This window comes from Orycteropus afer, unplaced genomic scaffold, assembly GCF_000298275.1.
Source record: "Orycteropus afer afer isolate SDZICR_OR568_19922 unplaced genomic scaffold, OryAfe1.0 scaffold00013, whole genome shotgun sequence".
Lineage (NCBI taxonomy): Eukaryota > Metazoa > Chordata > Mammalia > Tubulidentata > Orycteropodidae > Orycteropus > Orycteropus afer.
In genome coordinates, this window is record NW_006921600.1 from 11,683,088 (window position 1) to 11,701,148 (window position 18,061).

The 18,061-nt window shown below is 42.0% G+C and overlaps 1 protein-coding gene across 1 annotated transcript in view; it reads right to left on the reverse strand.

Annotated features, from left to right (window-relative positions):
* PPP2R5A (protein phosphatase 2 regulatory subunit B'alpha) overlaps positions 1–6,544 on the reverse strand; it is a 119,708-nt gene extending 113,164 nt beyond the window's left edge. The window contains exon 1 of the mRNA XM_007952799.2: positions 6,367–6,544. Within this exon, the coding sequence (XP_007950990.1) occupies positions 6,367–6,544 (178 nt within the window). The remainder of the gene's footprint in view (positions 1–6,366) is intronic.
* Between the last annotated feature and the right edge of the window lie 11,517 nt (positions 6,545–18,061).

An 18,061-nucleotide genomic window follows, 5' to 3' on the forward strand; every position in this document is an offset into this window, starting at 1 on the left:
GAGGTTTACATGAACTTTGAGAACATCCAATAACCTTAAAAACTGAGTAACAGAGAGACTGAGTAGTTGAACCTGTGGGCTGGGGACCATAGTCACAGGGGACATCAAGCTCAACTGGAATAACATATTACACAAAACATTGTTCTACCTCCTACTTTGGCGAGTAGCAACTGGGATCTTAAAAGCTTGCAAGCTGCCATCTAGATGCAACTATGGGTCTCTCCTCATCCAGAGCAAAGAAGAATGAAGAAAACCAAAGATTCATGGAACCAATTAGTCCTCACTACCATGCAATCCTCAGCCTATATGACTATGAGACCAGAAGAACTAGGTGGTGCTCAGCTACCACTGTCAACCACTTGGAGGGGGGGTCTATGTAGGAGATCCTGGGTAGAGAGGGAGAACGATGTGGAACAAAACTCAAAATCAATTGGAGAAAAAAAAAAAAAGGGGGAGACCAGATTTCCTGGTCTGATAGAGCCTGGTGGAACCACTGAGACAATGGTCCCTAGCTGCACTTCAGGTCTTGAATTGAACCCACACCTGTGGCTTCCAGCCAAATAAAAAGACAGGTATAAGAGTTGAACATGTACCTGAGGTAGCTATATCCCTTGGAGAGAACAATCATGGGAGAAAGAAGGGCTGTTTATGCACAGGGAGACAGTTCATGGGGCAGGAGTGCATGGAGGGATGGACACAGGGAAGAGATAACTATCAGGAGGAAGTGGGAGGGGAAGTGTTGCATTGGGGTAAACTGTCAATGTCATCAGACAATGTGTGTGTAAACTGCTGTATGGGAAATGAATTTGCTCTGTAAACTTTCACCCAAATCACAATTAAAAAAAAAAAAAAAATCTACCCCACAAAAAAGGTGTTAAGTTAGCTGTGAAACTTCAGATTATGTCATGTATTTGGTTCCACAAAGAGCCCTAACGGCACAGTGGTTAAGCACCTGACTATTTCACCAAGCCAAAAGTTTGGGGGCTCAAGCCCTCCAGCCACTCTGTGTAAAAAAAAGATCCGGCAACCTGTTCTGGTAAAGATTTCAGCCTAGGAAACTATGGCAACTCCACTGTTACAGAGTAGAACTGCTCCATTGAGTTTTCTTGGCTGTAATCTTTACAGAAGCAGATTACTAGGGCTTTCTTCTGAGGCACTACAGGGTGGATTCCAACTTCCAACCTTTTGGTTAGTTTGCTCTGTGCCACTGAGTCTACTGAGTCAACCCTGACTCATAACAACCCAGAGGATAAAGCAGAACCACCCTATAGAATTTCCTAGGCTGTAATCTTTAGGGGAGGAGGTTGCCCGGTCTTTTTTCCTGACGAACTACTCACTAGCGGATTTAACTGCCAACCTTTCAGTTAGCAGTCAAGAACTTAATCCATCACACCACTGGGGTATTCTGCTGGTGAAGAATACTGACTATACCAAGGACTGCCAGAAGAACAAAGAAATCTGTCCTGGAAGAAATATAGCCAGAATGCTCCATCTTACATAGCTGGACATGTTATCAGGAGGAGCTAGACCCTAGAGGACATGGAACTTGGAAAAATAAAGGGTCAGCGAAAAAAAGGAGTATCTTCAATGAGCTGGACTGATATAATGGCTGCAACAAGGGGCTCAAACACAGTAATAATTGTGAAGATGGTACCAGACTGGGCACTGTTTGGTTCTGTTGTACACAGGGTCGTAATGAGTTGGAACTGACTTGATGGCACCTAACAACAACATACAAGTGCAACCCTTTTATGCCACGTAGGGACCTAAAGGACCACATACACGGAAGGGGAAAAAGAAATTTCTTAAAGGGAGGCAAGGCATTTCAATCAGCATCACTGTTAACTGTTCTTAATAACTCCAATGGGACCTAGGTTCCAAGAATGGACCAAAAAAGAATCTGTGTGATACTTGAGAAGTTCTTGACCTCAGCTGAAGGGGACCTTCAATCTCAAAACTAGTTTAATTCTGTTCTTTGTTATTTACTGGCTCTCACCACTGAGAAATGCGTATCTATACAATTCTGCTGGCTGAGTCAACTTCTTTGCTTGGCAAAAGATTTCTATCTGTATCTTTTAGTATTTTAAATAGTTGAATTATAAATGAAATCAAACTTTAAATACACAAGCAATGTGATTATGAATCCCTCATTTTGAAAGTACTTCAAATCTGGATTTTCAAATATCAAAGACAATGGGAACTAACATCCTTTGCCTATTTTTAGGAACTTTAATTATATTATTTCACTTAATCTCCATAATCCTGGAAAGATAGAAGGCATTATCCCCATTTTACAGATGAGGAAAACGACTCAAAAAGATTAAAATTTTACTTTTAAGTGATCTCAATGACCCAACTCTATCAAACTACTTCAAACAGCATGGACAAGTGGGAAGGAGAAAAAAAAAAAAAAGAAATTATTTGAACTGGGTTCTAGTGTCAGTTGCAACACCATCTGATAATCACAGGCAAGAATCCAATCTGTTTAAGCCTCATCTTTCTCATCAATAATGGGAATAATATGGGTCTTGAATAAAATATACTGTCTGTAGAAACACATTGAGCTGTGGATTTTACACACCACCAAGTTGATTCTGACTCATAGTGACCCTATAGGACAACAGGACAGAATAGAACTGGCCCGGCCCATAGGATTTCCAAAGCTGTAAATCTTTATGGAAGCAGATTGCTACATTATTCTGTCTCAGAGAGGTGGGTGGGTTTTAACTGCTGACCTTTTGGTTAGTAGCCGGATGCTTTAACCACTATGACACCAGACCAGAGCAGACTCACTGCTTTGAAGTTGGATCCAACTCACAGTGACCCCCTCCTTGGGTTTCTGAGGTGGTATCACTACGGAAGTATATCACCTGATCATCCTTTGAAGGAGTGGCTGATGGGTTTGAACCGCCAGCCTTCTGGTTTGCAGTCAAATGCCTTAGGCACTACACCACCAGAGCTGCTCAAGTATCACCTTGTTGTTGTTGTGTGCCGTCAAGTCGAACCTGACTCATAGCGACCCCTCCTTGGGTTGCCAAGGCAGTATCACTACGGAAGTAGATTGCCCAACCTTCCTTCCAAGGAGTGGCTGGTGGATTTGAACCGCCTTAGCAGGTATGAAAAAGCAAAGGACATAGGGATTGAGGATTACACGTTTTTAGACTGTTTTAATTGTTATAAAGAATAATATACTTTCATAATAAAAGGATAAAATAATTTGAAAATGCTAAAACGCTTTATATATAAGGTATCAACTACTATACCAGACCAATCCTTCTAGAAACTTAAACAAAATAGATTAAACAGAATAAAAACTTTCCATACTCTAATAAAAAACAAACTCACTGCCATCGAGTCGATTCTAACTCATAGCGACCCTCTTAGGTTTCCAACATGGTAAATCTTTACAGAAGTAGATTGCCCAGTCTGCCCTCCATAGAGTGACTGGTGGGTTTGAACCTCTAACCTTCTAGTTGGAAGTCAAATGCCTTAAGGCACTACGCCACCAGAGCTCCTTCTAGTCTCTAATAGAGACTTATTAAAATTAAAATTTTCCTATTTCTTAGTTAACAGGTGGAAAGTTTAAAGTGGAAAAGTTAAGTTGTTTGCTAAAAAAAAATTATAGAGCAAAAATGACTGATAATATGCTTTAATTTTATTTTGTAGTACCTCTCTCTAAGAGAAGATTAGAGGATTAATACAACCAGAGAGAAAAAAGTGTTTTGAGAAAAATAAAAAAGCTATACAGTATGAGGCAGTTTAATTTTCAGGACCCATAATATAATAGTTATTTTTAAAAACTCCTTTTTACAAGGCCTGTTTATTAAATACTTTCTGTAACAAAAAACAGATAATTTATTTTGAACATTTTCACTATGAAAATCCTGCAATCCACTTACTAAATGATTTTGCACAAATGAACTTCTTACAGATGAAAGGTTGGATTATTTTGTTAATCCTTACCCATAGTTTGCTTTAAGGGAAACTAGCTGGCACCCTTCCACTTCAGACTCATGTGGACAAAGTGTAACATAAGCAAGCTGGAATAAACACTTGAAAGATCTTGGATATACACAGATATCTGAACAGCCCATAGTAAGATTTTATTTCAGAGCAGGAAGAAAAATTCTCTTTCATGCACATATTAAAGGGCTTTCTACTGGTTTCTGTTAAGGACACAAATGGAAAAAAAAGTACTACTGACAAAAAACACAACACTGTAGTACTAAGCACACTGCCAAAGTACCGAGAAGCAACTAATTTTTTTTTTTTAAATCACTTTTCAAGCATTTTTGAATCTGGAAAAAAAAAGTACTTTTTCTTATTAATGGGTAATCCAAGTAAGGGTCTTATTTCCTCAATTAAATTGTATTTATTTGTCTTGAACATAAAACTTCCCTTATGAGGAATACTACATTTTCATGCAAAATTTCTACAATTAACCTAAATTTTCAATTTATTTTTTTCTCTCTGTACTAGTGACCAAATACTATAAATAAAAAATTCAATGGCATGTTCAATTTTTTGAACCATGGATCATGTAACTTAGATGATTACTGACTCTACAGATATTTTTGCCAGGCTTTTAAAAGCTGCATCTCCTGGCATGAAACCAACCATTTTTAATATTAAAGTTATTTATTAAATAAAAATGGATAAAATAGTAATAAGTACAACACTAATGAACCACAATATCTTACTGAGAAACTAAATATGAAAAAAATGCTAGCACTAAACCTTCAAACTGCAAAAATAATTGACAATTGAATGAAAAAAAATAATAGAGTAAAAATAACTAGGATAATTTAATTAACTTTAAAATTTAAAATCCATGAATAGTATAATACAATGTCCCAACAGGTAAATACTATGCTTTTAAAGCTTAGGACATCTCTTAAGAACTAGAGTCTTGGCAATGCCTACAATTGTGGCCTACCATTGACTACCATGTGTTAAGTTTTAATAATTTTTGTATGCTAAAGAGCAATCAAATGATAAATGTGATAGCTGCTATTAAGCATATCTTAAATAAAACCTCTCAAAAGCCAGTCTGATTCTGCTATAGGATATCCTTGATTTAGAAGCACCCCAAAAGGCAAGGCAGTCTCTGATTGGGGATACAGAGCTATTGCAGGCCAAATGTGATTTGATCTGGGGTTTTCCTTAGACTTCTTGCCAAACTAAGGCTGGATTCATATGCCCCAATACAAATCAGAATCAGATTGGCCTTGAAAGGAATGCTTAAACTTTTTCAATGGATTGAAAAATCTGTTGAATACTTATGTTTTAGTATGAACCTTTAATTTCTTGGCCTTGCAAAGCAGGGAATCTAGATCTCTATCAGATTCTTTTTGTTGCAAAATTTTAAATGGGTACATCCATCTTGGTATGTATCTCATAAAAATAGATGTTAAAATTATAAAATTAAGCAGCAGCAATTCACAAAGAATAAACGATAACACCAGAAAACAACTTATTTAAAATCGTCTAAACCTAGTGGGAAAAGAAAGCGAGCCAAAATGAGTGCCAACTTCTGCATTAGAAGCGGACAGCAATCTGAAATATGTACTGTACAGACCTACAAACTCCCAGGAATCACTGCTTGGCGAAGTAAGTTTCCATTCCATTGCATAGTGACAGTATGTACTCCTTTATACTTGCCCAAATTTCGCATGTATATCTTCTCAGACAATGAAGCATTTTAAATCCTTCTATTCTTTGGGCTAAAAACATTTAAACCTCATAATCAAGTAACTAAGCATTACATTGGTCAGATTTTTAGGCTTTTTCGTTATAAATAAGTCTAAAGGCTAGCTAACTCTTAACCGGCGTTTGCATTAGTATTGCTGGTCTGTGTGATTCTTAGGAACAGTCAATGGGAAAGGAAGTTATACGACTTTATAATTAGAAAAGTAAAGAACTGGCTAAGAGTGGGCCAAAGTGGAGCGTAGACTCGGAAAAGTGAAGGTTGGAAGGTAAGGCTGTAGACTGTTAAAGCCCGAGCGGGAGAGGGGGAGCCTGGGCGAAGAGCGCAGAACTCTTCTACCTTGCGGGGCAGAAGAGGAGAATGAATCCGAAGGCCTGGTAAGCGAGCGCGCAGGTGAGAAGACGTGTTTGCCTCCCCTAAAATGGGAAGATCAGAGGAAATTAGGAATTTGTAAGAAAAAAGCAAAGACGCTGGAACATAGAACCTGTTGGAAAACTAATACGGGGGGAGGGGGCGCCAAGTCATGGTTGGGAAACACCGCTCGCACACACCCTAGGAACCCCAGCTAAGCGAAGGTTTTCCTTAGAGGAAATGGCTCTGCTGGCGCGGAGACGACCGCAGCCAACCCTGCGATCCCTGCCGGGGTGTGCGGGGCTTACCTTTGAGCTGGGGCAAGGGGTGCAGCTCCGCCTGGCTACCCTGGCTGCGGAACTGCGACGAGCCCTGTGAGCGCTTCTGCCTCTGCGCCTTGCGCACCGATTTCCGGGTGAAGCCGTCCACTTTCTCCGAGGCCGAGATGGCGGCGCTGGCAGCCCCCGCCGGCGACGACGACGACATCTCCGCGGCCCTGGCGCTTGGCAGCTCGGGCTTCTGCTTGCACGGAACGGGCAGCGGCGGCGATGGCAGGAGGAGGAGGAGGCGGGGGAGAGGCGCGGAGAGCTCGCGCCCCTCCGCCCCGTCCCCCCAGCCACACCGCCCTCCCGCTCTCGGGTGCCGCCGAGCTTCTCCTCGCCGCCCGCCAACGCCTTACGGCCACATCTCAGTCCCGGAGGTTCCTGGTCCCCGCAGCGCAGCGAGCTCCCGGGGTTGACGAGGGAAGGGCGGGGGCAGAGGGGGGTGAAGAAGTTGTTGACTCGGGGCGCGGAGGGCGGGTGGAAAGGAGACCGAAGTTTAGACAACTGAGGTGAGGGCGCGCGGTCGCTGAGCGCTCTTCTCGCCTCTTAAGCTGAGGTCGCCAGCCGGCCGGCCGGCCACCGCTTCAGTGGCAGCTGCCACCGCTACCCGTCCTGCCTGGAGCCGCCTCCCGGGGCGCTGCCATCGCGGGTCCCTTCGGAGCGGCCGCCGCGGTGCCAGCTCTTCCCTGTCAGCGCCGGCCCCTCATCTCCCGAGGCGGTGACCCGCCGCCCCGGCCTCGGCGCGCACACACTCGCTCTTTGCAGCACCGAGCGGCCCAACCCCCACCCCCACGCCCGTCTGCCGCCCACGGAGAACCCCCAGCGAGCGACCGCTACAACTTGAGAAGGTGGTTGGTACAGGGAAGGGGGGAGTGTGTGTATGCCTGTATGCGCGCGCGCAAGAGTGCGCGGCTAGGGGGAGGGGCCTCGTGGGAGGTGGGAAGGGAGGAATTTGATTGACAACTTCCGCGGGGTCCTGCCAGCCTCTCAGATGCTGCAAGAGGTCGGCTCTCATGGGGAGGAGAGAGACAGGAGGCAGGAAAGCATGCCAGATCTCTTAGCCAATCACAGAGCTCAGCGCAGGAAAGGGGGTGAGGCGTAGCCTCCTGGACGATTTATTACGTGTTTGGAACTGGGAGATTAGGCAAAGGAAGGGGGCGTGGTTATGTGACGGACTTCGGCAATAGCCAGTCGTAAGTGAAGGCGGTGAGCGGGTGCCAACTGCGTCACAACAGTGTAACGAATCCTCTTGGGATGGGAAAAAAGTGCCCTTCCATCTGTAAGCACATTTACACGCCTGCGCAACAGCTCTAGGCTATAATTGCTTGCCTGACAGCCTGTAGGAAGATTGGAAAACTACTAGTGGGGAGGTTTAGAGAGCAAAATAGAGTACTCCTTCCTTACCCTCTCTTCTCTGATGGCCAGTGAGGAACTGAAAGCGACTGAGTGGGAGTCTGAGGGTTGGGGCGAAAAGGAGAAAGAACGCTGGGTGTTTTGTCACTTACAGGGGGTGGTCAAAGGTCGAGTGGGGATTGAGCTGTGTGATTGAAGAGCAAAGAAGCCTCCGGGAAATACTATCTGGCGGGCCTTGGAACCTCACTGGCCCTAAACTGTTTAAATGGTAGTTTCCGCGTAAAGTTATAGTCCTTTGGTAGTTTAGGGATCGCGGGTCTCCGAGGGCTATTCTCACGTGGGATCTGGACGATCTAACATCTACTGCTTCAAAGAATGCTCCAGATTACGCACTCCAAGAACTGTGTCATTGCCAATTTAGGGTGCTAGTAATTTACACCCCTCCCGCAAAGACCTTCAGTTACTCCAACAGAATGAGTACACATTTACTGATAAGTGGTTTGTGTATTTTTGCGCTTGTTAGCATCTTATTAGGATCTTTTCCTTGGAGATTCTGTCTTGATTTACAAGTTTCTTAAGGACAAGGACTGGTCATCTTAATTTTTTGTACAGTATGTCTCATATAATGGTCTTAAGTTTGAAAATAGATAAAAGGATTAGATTTGAAAATTGAAGAGCTAGAAGGAATTAGGAAAACAAGGGGAAAATTACAAACAATGGGAATAAACCAAAACCAAACCCATTGCCCTGGAGTCTATTCTGACTTACAGTGCCCTATAAGGAGCTCTGGTGGCACAGCTGGTTAGGCTGCTGACCAGAGGTCAGCGGTTAAACCCACAAGCAACTAACCAAGGAAGATGAGGCAATTTATTTCCATAAATATTTACAGCCTTGGGAACCCTATGGGGGTTGCTATGAGTTGGAATGCACTCTATGGCAGTGGGTAAGTAGAGACCCTATAGGACAGAGCAGAACTGCCCCATAGGGTTTCCAAGGCTGTAATCTTTACAGAAGCAGACTGCCTCACCTTTTTCCCACATAGCAGTTTGTGGGTTCAAATTGCAGAACTTTTGTAATTAGCAACCAAATATTTCACCACTGTGCCACTAGAGCTCCTTCCAGTGGGAATAAGATGTATAAAGGTGCAGAGCCATGAGAGGATAATATGTTAGGGAACTGAACTTGGTACGAACCTTCCACAGTGGGTAGACGATAGAGATCACAAAAAGCTTTGTATACAGGTACTGACCTTTATCCTTAAGTCAGTGGGGAAACACTGAAGGGTTTTAAGCAGGAGAGTAGCATGATCAAATCTGCAATTTGGAAAAATTACATTGTTGGCAGTGTGAAAAATGAACTGATTCCAGAAGACAAGGCCAGAGGTAGGGAGACCAGTGGTCCAGAAGAGGAATAATGGGAGCCTGAATAAGGCATCTGAGATGGGATAGAGAGATCAGGCTTGGGAGATGTAGAGAAATAAAAGGATTTGATGATTTATTTGTTGTGGAGGGAAAAGGTCAGAGAGGAGGAAAAGATGACTCCCAGATACCTGAATTGAGTGACTGGTGAATAGTGATTTAGTGAGACAGAGGGGAGGAGGAGATTAACATAATAAATTGGACATACTGAGTTTAAGAGATGTGCAGTAAACAGTTGGATAATGCAGTCTGACAAGAAAGAGATCTGTGCTGGAGACAGAGATTTGAGAGTCATCAGTATGCAGATAGTGAATGGAGCTATAAGAATACTTACAATCTTCCTCAGCCTGTATGACCGTGAGACCAGAAGAGCTAGATGGTGCCCAGCTCCATTGTTACCTACTTGGAGGGGGATTGGTGCAGGAAATCCTGCATAGAGTGGGAGAACAATGTGGAACAAAACTCAAAATCATTAAAAAAAAAAAAAAAAAAAAGCACTGGTCTGATAGAGCCTGGTGAGACCCCTGAGACTATGGCCCCTAGTTACTCTTCAGGTCTGGAATGGAACTCATTCCTATGGCTTCCAGACAAACAACAGGCAGGCATATGGGGTGAACATTTACATAAGGTAGATATATTCCTGGGAGCAATCAATCATTCATGGGAGAACAGAAAGGCAGTGTTTGCACAGGGAGACATCTGGTGTGGGGTGGAAGTACATGGGAGGGAAGGACACAGGGAAGAGGTAACTATACGGAGGAAATGGGAAGAGAGCTGTTACATTGTGGGGAATTGCAGTCAATGTCATGAGACAAAATGTGTATGAACTGCTGTATGGAAAATGAATTCGCTCTGTAAAATTTCACCCAAGTGAGAAGGATAGAGGACTGAGAGAAAAACCTTGAGGTACCCATAGTTGAAGAAGCAACAGAGAAAGATGGTGTCATATTATGGAGTGTCAACAAGTTTGGGTATAATCTGAGGTCAGTGGGGGAGGTGCTGAAGAATTTTTAATGTTAGATATTTTGTTTTCCTTTAAATATTTTATTGTGCTTGGGTTCCCATTTAATAATTTCTATGCATATTGTGTCAACATTCTCATTATTTCCATTCTGGTTATTTTTTTCCCATTAATATATCTTCCCTGACCTTATGATCTTTGCTGTAACATAAATGTTGACTATTTGGTCTCATATAGATGATTTTTTCCCCCCAAAGGAACACAGTAGTACTCATGGGTGATATTGTTCATTTTATGAGCCAATCTGTTAGTTAGCTGAAAGACACCTCTGGGAGTGGTTTCAGTTCAAAGTTTAAATAGCATCTCAGGGCAGTAATCTCAGAGGCTCCTCTAGTCTCTACTGGTACAGTAAGCCTGGCCTTTTCTTTTCTTTTTTTTAAGAATTTGAGTTTTGTTCTACAATTTTCTCACATTCTATCTGGGACTCTCTGATACCAGAACAGTCAGTCATGGTAGCCGAGGACCATTTAGTTCTTCTGATATTAGGATAGATGATGGCATGGTTTGTGTAGGCAGTTAGTTCTGTGGACTAGTTTCTCCTTTGAGTTTTTGGTTTCCTTCTTTTTCTTTTTCTTTAGAGTAGAGACCAATAATTATATCTTATATGGCCACTCACAAGCTTTTAAGACCCCAGATGCTACTTAACCGAACTAGGATATAGAAACTTTATGGACTATGTTGTGTGGGTTGACCAAGTTGTTCCATGAGACTATGGTCCTAAGCCTTCAAACCCATTAAACCAATCCTGCAAAATGTTTGGTTATGTCTGGGAACCATTTTAACTGGCCGCCTCTATGCTTTATTTTATACACACACACACACACACACACACACACATATAGCACATACAAACATGTATACGCAAATGCTTACAGATACACCTATACTTGCACACATATACCTTTAATGGAAGATGTTTTCCTGAAGGTGGTGTTTTAAAAAGACTTGGGGGGTGTGGAAACCAAAGAAACTGGTTGGAGGTGGTTGTAGATGTCCAGGTGATAAGGACTCGAACAAGTGGTGCATAACAGGGTGTGTCAGCATCAACCTGTGAGGCTTTTACAACACCTCCCTAGCTCTTCAAGGGAAATAAGAAGCTTGGGGTGAGACATGTGCATTTTGAAAAAAATCCAAAATGATGCTCCAACTCCTTGTCCCTACTGTGCCTGCCCACCACCCAACCCCACCCTTCCATTCCATGAGCATCAGTGGTTTAAGCTTAAAATGGCCTTTGGAATTTTGTGAATTTACAAAAGAAAAGCAAGAGAATACTTGATTAAATGTAGGTGGCAAGTCAAAGAGAAGAATTATAATTGATGCCAAAGTTTTGAATTGGGTAACCAAATGGGAGCCTTTAACAAAAAGTCCAGAAGCTGAGCCATTTGTGGTGAGGAAGAGGAGAGATGTCAAAGGGAAGAAAGAATAGGGAAGCAAAGATGAAACTAAGGTTAGACATGTTGAATTAATAGAAACTGAGTTTTTTAAGGTCATTGAAGCTGGATAGCTGAGTTTTTATTTTAAAAAAGAGATGATGACATGTTGTATATTAATTTGTGGAAAGATGACTAGACTGGGCTGACAGCCTGGAGTGGGCCAGAGCAAAGAAGGAAATTACACAAACAACTCAAGCCTAATTTTCCTCTTTAAGGGAAAAAAAAAATTCATGGCAGAAACAAATGAGCAAAAGATACGTAGTCTGCTGTGTGCTTCAGTATTTTCCAGTGTCAAAGGGTCAGTCAAACTACACAGAAGATGGCAAGGGCCCAGGGAAGCTACTGGTATCTGTTGTGGCAGTGGGCCAAGGGTCAGAAACAAAGCTACCTTTGCTATACAAAAATGGGTGAGTGACCACTTTGAATACACCATGTGCATACACACACACACACACATACTCATACATACTCACTCATTCACTCTGTGTTCTTAATTCCTGAGAACTTTCTAAACACAACTGTGATAAAACCTCTCCTGTGGTATCTTTGTAGGAGCTCTGGTGGTGTATCTACTTCTGTAGTGATACCGCCTTGGAAATCCAAGGTGGGGTCGCTATGAGTTGAATTCGACTCAACAGCAGTGAGGTTTTTTTTTTTTTTTTTCTTGATGGTGTAGTGATTAAGGCATTTGGCTGCTAACCAGAAGGTCAGTGGTTGAAATCTACTAGCTGCTCCGAGGAAGAAAGATGAGGTAGTCTGCTTCTGTAAAGATTTACAGCCTTGGAAACCCAATAGGGTCATTAAGAGTCAGAATCAACTCATTTGCAGTGAGTTTGGTTTTGATTTGGTGATGCTTTTATAGAGGAAGTGAAAATCTGTCTACCAACTGAGCATCTCCTCCCAGTTTCAGGCAAGGCCTATGTAAGGTTTCCAGCTTTTCTAGCTTATGATAGGCTAAGGCCTCTTCTTGCCCTCAGTAACTAGATCCTAATCTCTCGCACTGAAGAATAGTGATTGTATCTCGCATCTTATTAAGATGAAGGATATAGAATAGCACTAGAGAATGGCCACAATCTTGTGTAAGTTGCCATTCTACTCCTTGCCCATTTTGAACTCTATATTTAGGCATGAATTATTTGATTATTGGCCTTTCTTAAGAGAAAGGTACTACATCATTCCAATGATATAATATAGCACTCTTTCCTTCTGTGTGCCAGCAGATAATGGTGCTAGGACATGCTAGGAAAACAAAGGTGAGTAGGATACAGCTTTTGCGCTCTTGGAAGCCTATACTTCCATGAGGAAAAAAGTCAAGCATACAGAATCACAGTACAAGTCAAGAAGATAAGGGATGTACAAACAAAATGTAATTACAGTTAAAAGGAGGAAAAAATAATATTCTGATGGGAGAATGAAGAACATGTGAGAAGGAGGAGTTGGAAATTTGAAATTGACTTTGAAGAATACATAGATTTTCAACATACAGAAGGGGGAGAACATTCAGATAGGGAGGACAGCATGAGCAAGGCCACTGAGATGGAGATATGCATGCATATTTGGGAAACAGCAATGAGTTCAGTATACCTGGTTTATAGAAGAGTAGTAGGAGGTGAATCTAGGAATATAGGTTGGGGCCTATTATAGAAGGATAATGCTAGCATTATGATGCCAGGATGAGCAGTTTATATTTAATTCCTTAGGCCATGGGGAGCTATTGAAGGTTTTGGAGCAGAGCAGTAATTTATCAGAACTGGATCTAAGGTATGTAATTCCACAGATGTCAATTGACAGGAATAAAGAAGTGAGAGGCAGGGAGGCATTTGGACATGTTGGATTTAACACGTCTGTGTGGGCTCTCCAGAGGAAGATGTTCATTCATTACCACTTGGAATGAGGGTATGGTAATCAGAAAAAAGTTCTGAGTAAGATCTTTGCAGCCTTGTTTTTTTTTTTCATCTATAAAACAGGGACAATAAGAATGCTTCTTTTGAGGATTGTCCTGGAAATTAGACATAATGCTTTGAAAAACACCACAGAGCCTGAATCATAATGGGCATGTGGAGCAGATCTAGTGATGATAGTTTTGGTGGTGGTAGCCATTAGTAGTACTTGTACTATTAGTTCTTCCTTATGACCCTAAGGTTCATATGGGATACCATCAAAAGGAATAACCTACATGTAAGGAGCTCTGGTAGCATAGTGCCTAAGGCACTTGACTGCTAACCAGAAGGCTGGCGGTTCACACCCACCAGCCACTCCTCGGAAGGAAGATAGGGCAATCTACTTCTGCAGTGATACTGCCTCGGAAGCCCAAGGAGGGGTCGCTATGAGTCGAGTCTGACTTGATGGCACGTAACAACAACAGGGAACAATACAAAATGCTAAGCCCTTGCTATAGCCAGGACTATGCCTCCCCTGAAATGACCAAAGCTGTATATAAGCATACCTCGAAGATATTGTTGGTTCTGTTCAAGACCACTGCAATAAAGCAAGTATCACAATAAAGCAAGTCACATGAATTTTTTTGGTTTCCCAGTGCTTATAAGAGTTATGTTTACACTATACTGTAGTCTCTTAAGTGTGCAATAGCATTATGAACAAGTTTGAAACGTTGTTCAAACCAAAAAACAAATTCATTGCCATCAAGTCGATTCCAACTCATAGCAACCCCCGTTGCATTTCCAAGGCTGTAAATCTTTATGGAAGCAGATTGCCTCATCTTTCTTCCATGGAGCAGCAGGTGGGTTCAAACTGTCAACCGTTTGGTTAGCAGTCAAATGCCTTAACCACTATACCACCAGAGCTATAAGGAGGCTAAGAAAGGGAAATACAATTGAGAAGAGGTGTACTGAGAGCTTCAACTATATCTATAATGCTTTATATTTTTTAACTGAATGTTGAGTCTATGGAGGTTTATTGTATTATTCCCTACACATAATATGTATAGGAAATATTATACTCATATACATATGTATTTGAAGTAACTAGAGTAGGGATCCTCAAAAAGGAGCTGGAGGGTAGAAGAGAAAGTGCCTCAGTCAGATATCACTCTAGAGGATGTACACTCACAGGAAAAGTGATACTGAAGTAACACAAGCAGAGAAGCAGTGAGAGGAACAGATGGGTTTCTAAAACAAAAACAAGGAAAATGCAATTCCTTAGATTCCTGGGGAGAAAGAAGCATAGAAGAGGAAGTAATAGCCCATGTCACTGGCAGCAAGGAAAGAAAGTTCAGCTTGTCCAGAAAAAGTATATATATATTCTTACTGATTTTAGCAAGAACAATTTTGCAGTGGTAAAAGTAATTGCAATGAAGAAACTTTCACTTCTGAACATAAAAAGTAACTGCAACTGGACTTGCCCATCTCATTAGTAACAACTAGAAAATTGGGCAAAGTATATGAAGTATTTGTTTTTAGACATTGGACAACACATGGTACAGGATTGTGATCACTGAGAGAAGAGAAACAAATGAAGTGATCCATACAATCATTCTGGCTTTTTGCCTGGAGGCACTTTCCAGACCCACTGGAAGAGGGAAACCGAGCATGTTATTGTTGTTGTTATGTGCCGTGTAGTCGGACCTGACTCATAACGACCCCTCCTTGGGTTTCCGAGGGAGTATAACTACGAAAGTAGATTGCCTGACCTTCCAAGGAGTGGCTGGTGCTGGGGAATCATACGAATTCCAACCAGGCAGAATGCAGAGAACTTTTTGAACATTGTGGCATTCAGAAGAGACTCCAAAGTGGTCATACCTATACATAGGGCTAAACTAGCCCTTAAATAAAGGCTACTCTAGACTTGCGCTAATGTGGTAGTTCAGTTTGTGTGTCAACTTGGCTGGGCCTGGTTGAGTGGCTGGGCAGCTGGATATAGTATTCCCCATGATGAGATTGGTAATCAATTCTATGGTGGAATCTACTGTGAGCAGCTGAATAGCTGCCTTAGGGAATGTGGTCTGCTTCCTGTGTATAAGGAGAAGCCTTGGGGAATGGCCTCTAGCTTATGGCGTGCTTGGACCCGGCGTGTAGCTGAGTCATTGTTCAGCAGCCTGCCATGCCCTGGCGACCTTGGGACTTACAATGGACTTAAATTAATGACCTGCCGTGTGGTTTGGTAACATCAGGACTGTGCCTTTTTGTCAACCTTGGGCTTGTCAGCCTCAGCAGCCAGCAGCTGTCTGAGTAAGGAAACGCCTCTAGCTCCAGTGGGCTGGGAGCAGGAGGCAGAGCTGGACCCCGAGGTTGAGGGGCTTTCATCCAGCCCCTAGAGCCTGGCACTTTGACTTAAGGCCTCCAAACTGTAAGAGAATAAACTCCTGGTTAAGGCCATCCCATTTGTGGTATATTCTTGTCAGAGCAGCACTAGGTAACCAGAACATCTAATAAAACCTAAAAACAAGCTTTGAGAAAAGGTCAACTTGATCTAAAAGTAACTTAATTGCCAACAAAACAAATTTAAACACTTTAAAGGAAGACAACAAATTTCAGACATGCACCATAGAACAATAAAATGTCCAGCATTTAGTAAAAAATTACTAGGCATGCAAAGATGTAGGAAAATGGGGCCCATAAGCAAGAGAAAAATCAGTCAATAGAAGCAGATCAAGAAAAGACCATGATGATATAGTTAGCTGGTCAGAACTAAAGGATATGCTCAAGATTGTAAAGGAAACATGAATATAATGATGAGAGAAGTGGAAATTTATGTTGGCTTTCTTAACCCTGATTTATAGACCTTGAACTTGGGAAGCCACACAGAGTCTTATAAATATCTCCTTGTACTCAGAGATCCATACTTGAGAGGCAGTGAGAGGTTGAGAGGCATTTTGGACTTACAATCAGGGTTTTTACATCATAGCTGTCATTCTGTTACTGAGACCATTTAGAGCTGCACTGTCTAATATTGTCACCACTTGTCACATGTGGGCTATTGACTGAGCAACTAAACTTTTCATTTTATTTCATTTTAATTTAATTTAGTAACAAGCCTTGCAAATAACTCTTACTTAAAAATATCATATAAAATATTGCAGTTTTGTACATGTGGTAGGTGTATGTGTAGTTTCTAGTGTTACACATAAACACATCTTTGATCTAGTTGGTGTCAATGGACTGATTGATTTAAACAATATTTTTTACATGTTGATATAACATATATGTTTATTTGAATATTTTATGCACAAAGCACAAAAGACAATGGTAACTATGTACATTATCAATGTTGTTGGTATTGGTAGGTGCTATTGAGTCAGTTTTCCTGCACGGTGACCCCAAGTGACAGAGTAGAACTGCCCCAAAGTGTTTTCTAGGCTATAATCTTTACAGGAGCACATTGCCAGATCTTTCTCCCACAGAGCTGCTAGGTGAGTTTGAACTTCCAAGAAACTGAGATATTTATTCTGATTATAACAAGATTATATCTGCAGTTTAAAAAATAAGTATGGATAGTTTTAAAATTTAAAGTGAGTGAATATTACATAGTACTACAACTGGATAGGATTTTGCAAGACCAACATTTCAACCAACAATTCATTGGAAATGCTTTTTTCAACAACATAAACAGTGATTATACACACAGACTTCACAGGTTGGAATACGTGAGAATCAAATCAACTACATCTGTGGAAAGAGACATGGAGAAGCTCAGTATCATCAGTCAGAACAAGGCCAGTGGACAACTATGAAACAGACTGTGGTAGTTAAGTTTGTGTGTCAGTTTGGCTGGGCTGGGTTGAGTGGCTGGGCAGCTGGATGTAATATTTCCCATGATGAGACTGGTAATCAACTCCATGGTGGACTCTACTGTGAGCAGCTGAGTAGCTGCATTAGGGGTGTGGTCTGCTTCCTGTATATAAGGAGAAGGTTTGGGAATGGCCTCTAGCTTATGGCACACTTGGACCCTGCATACAGCTGTGTCATTGCTCAGCAGCTGCCACGCTCTGTTGACCTTGGGACTTTCAGTGGACTTGAATTAGTGGCCTGCCGTGTGGTGTGGTAACATTGTGCCTGTGCCATTTTATTTGTTGACCTTGGGTTTGTCAGCCTCAGCAGCCAGCAGCTGCCTGAGTGAAGAGATGCCTCTAGCTTCAGTGGGCCAGGAGCAAGAGGTGGAGCTGAAGCCCAAGGTCAAGGGGCTTTCACCCAGCTCCTAGAACCTGGCACTTTGAACTTGGACTTAAAACCTCCAAACTTTAATAGAATAAACTCCTGTTTGTTAAACCAATCCCATTTGTGGTATATTCTTGTCAGAGTGGCACTAGGTAACCAGAACACAAACAATCAATTGCTCATAGGCAAGTTTAAATTGAAGCTGAAAAAAATTAAAACAAGTCTACAAGAGTCAAAGTCCAGAGTTCTGGCAAGATGGTGGACTAGGCAGAAAGACTGCACAGACCCTCTTCAACAAAGAAAAGGGAAACCAATTAACACAGACACAGAAGATAATCTTGG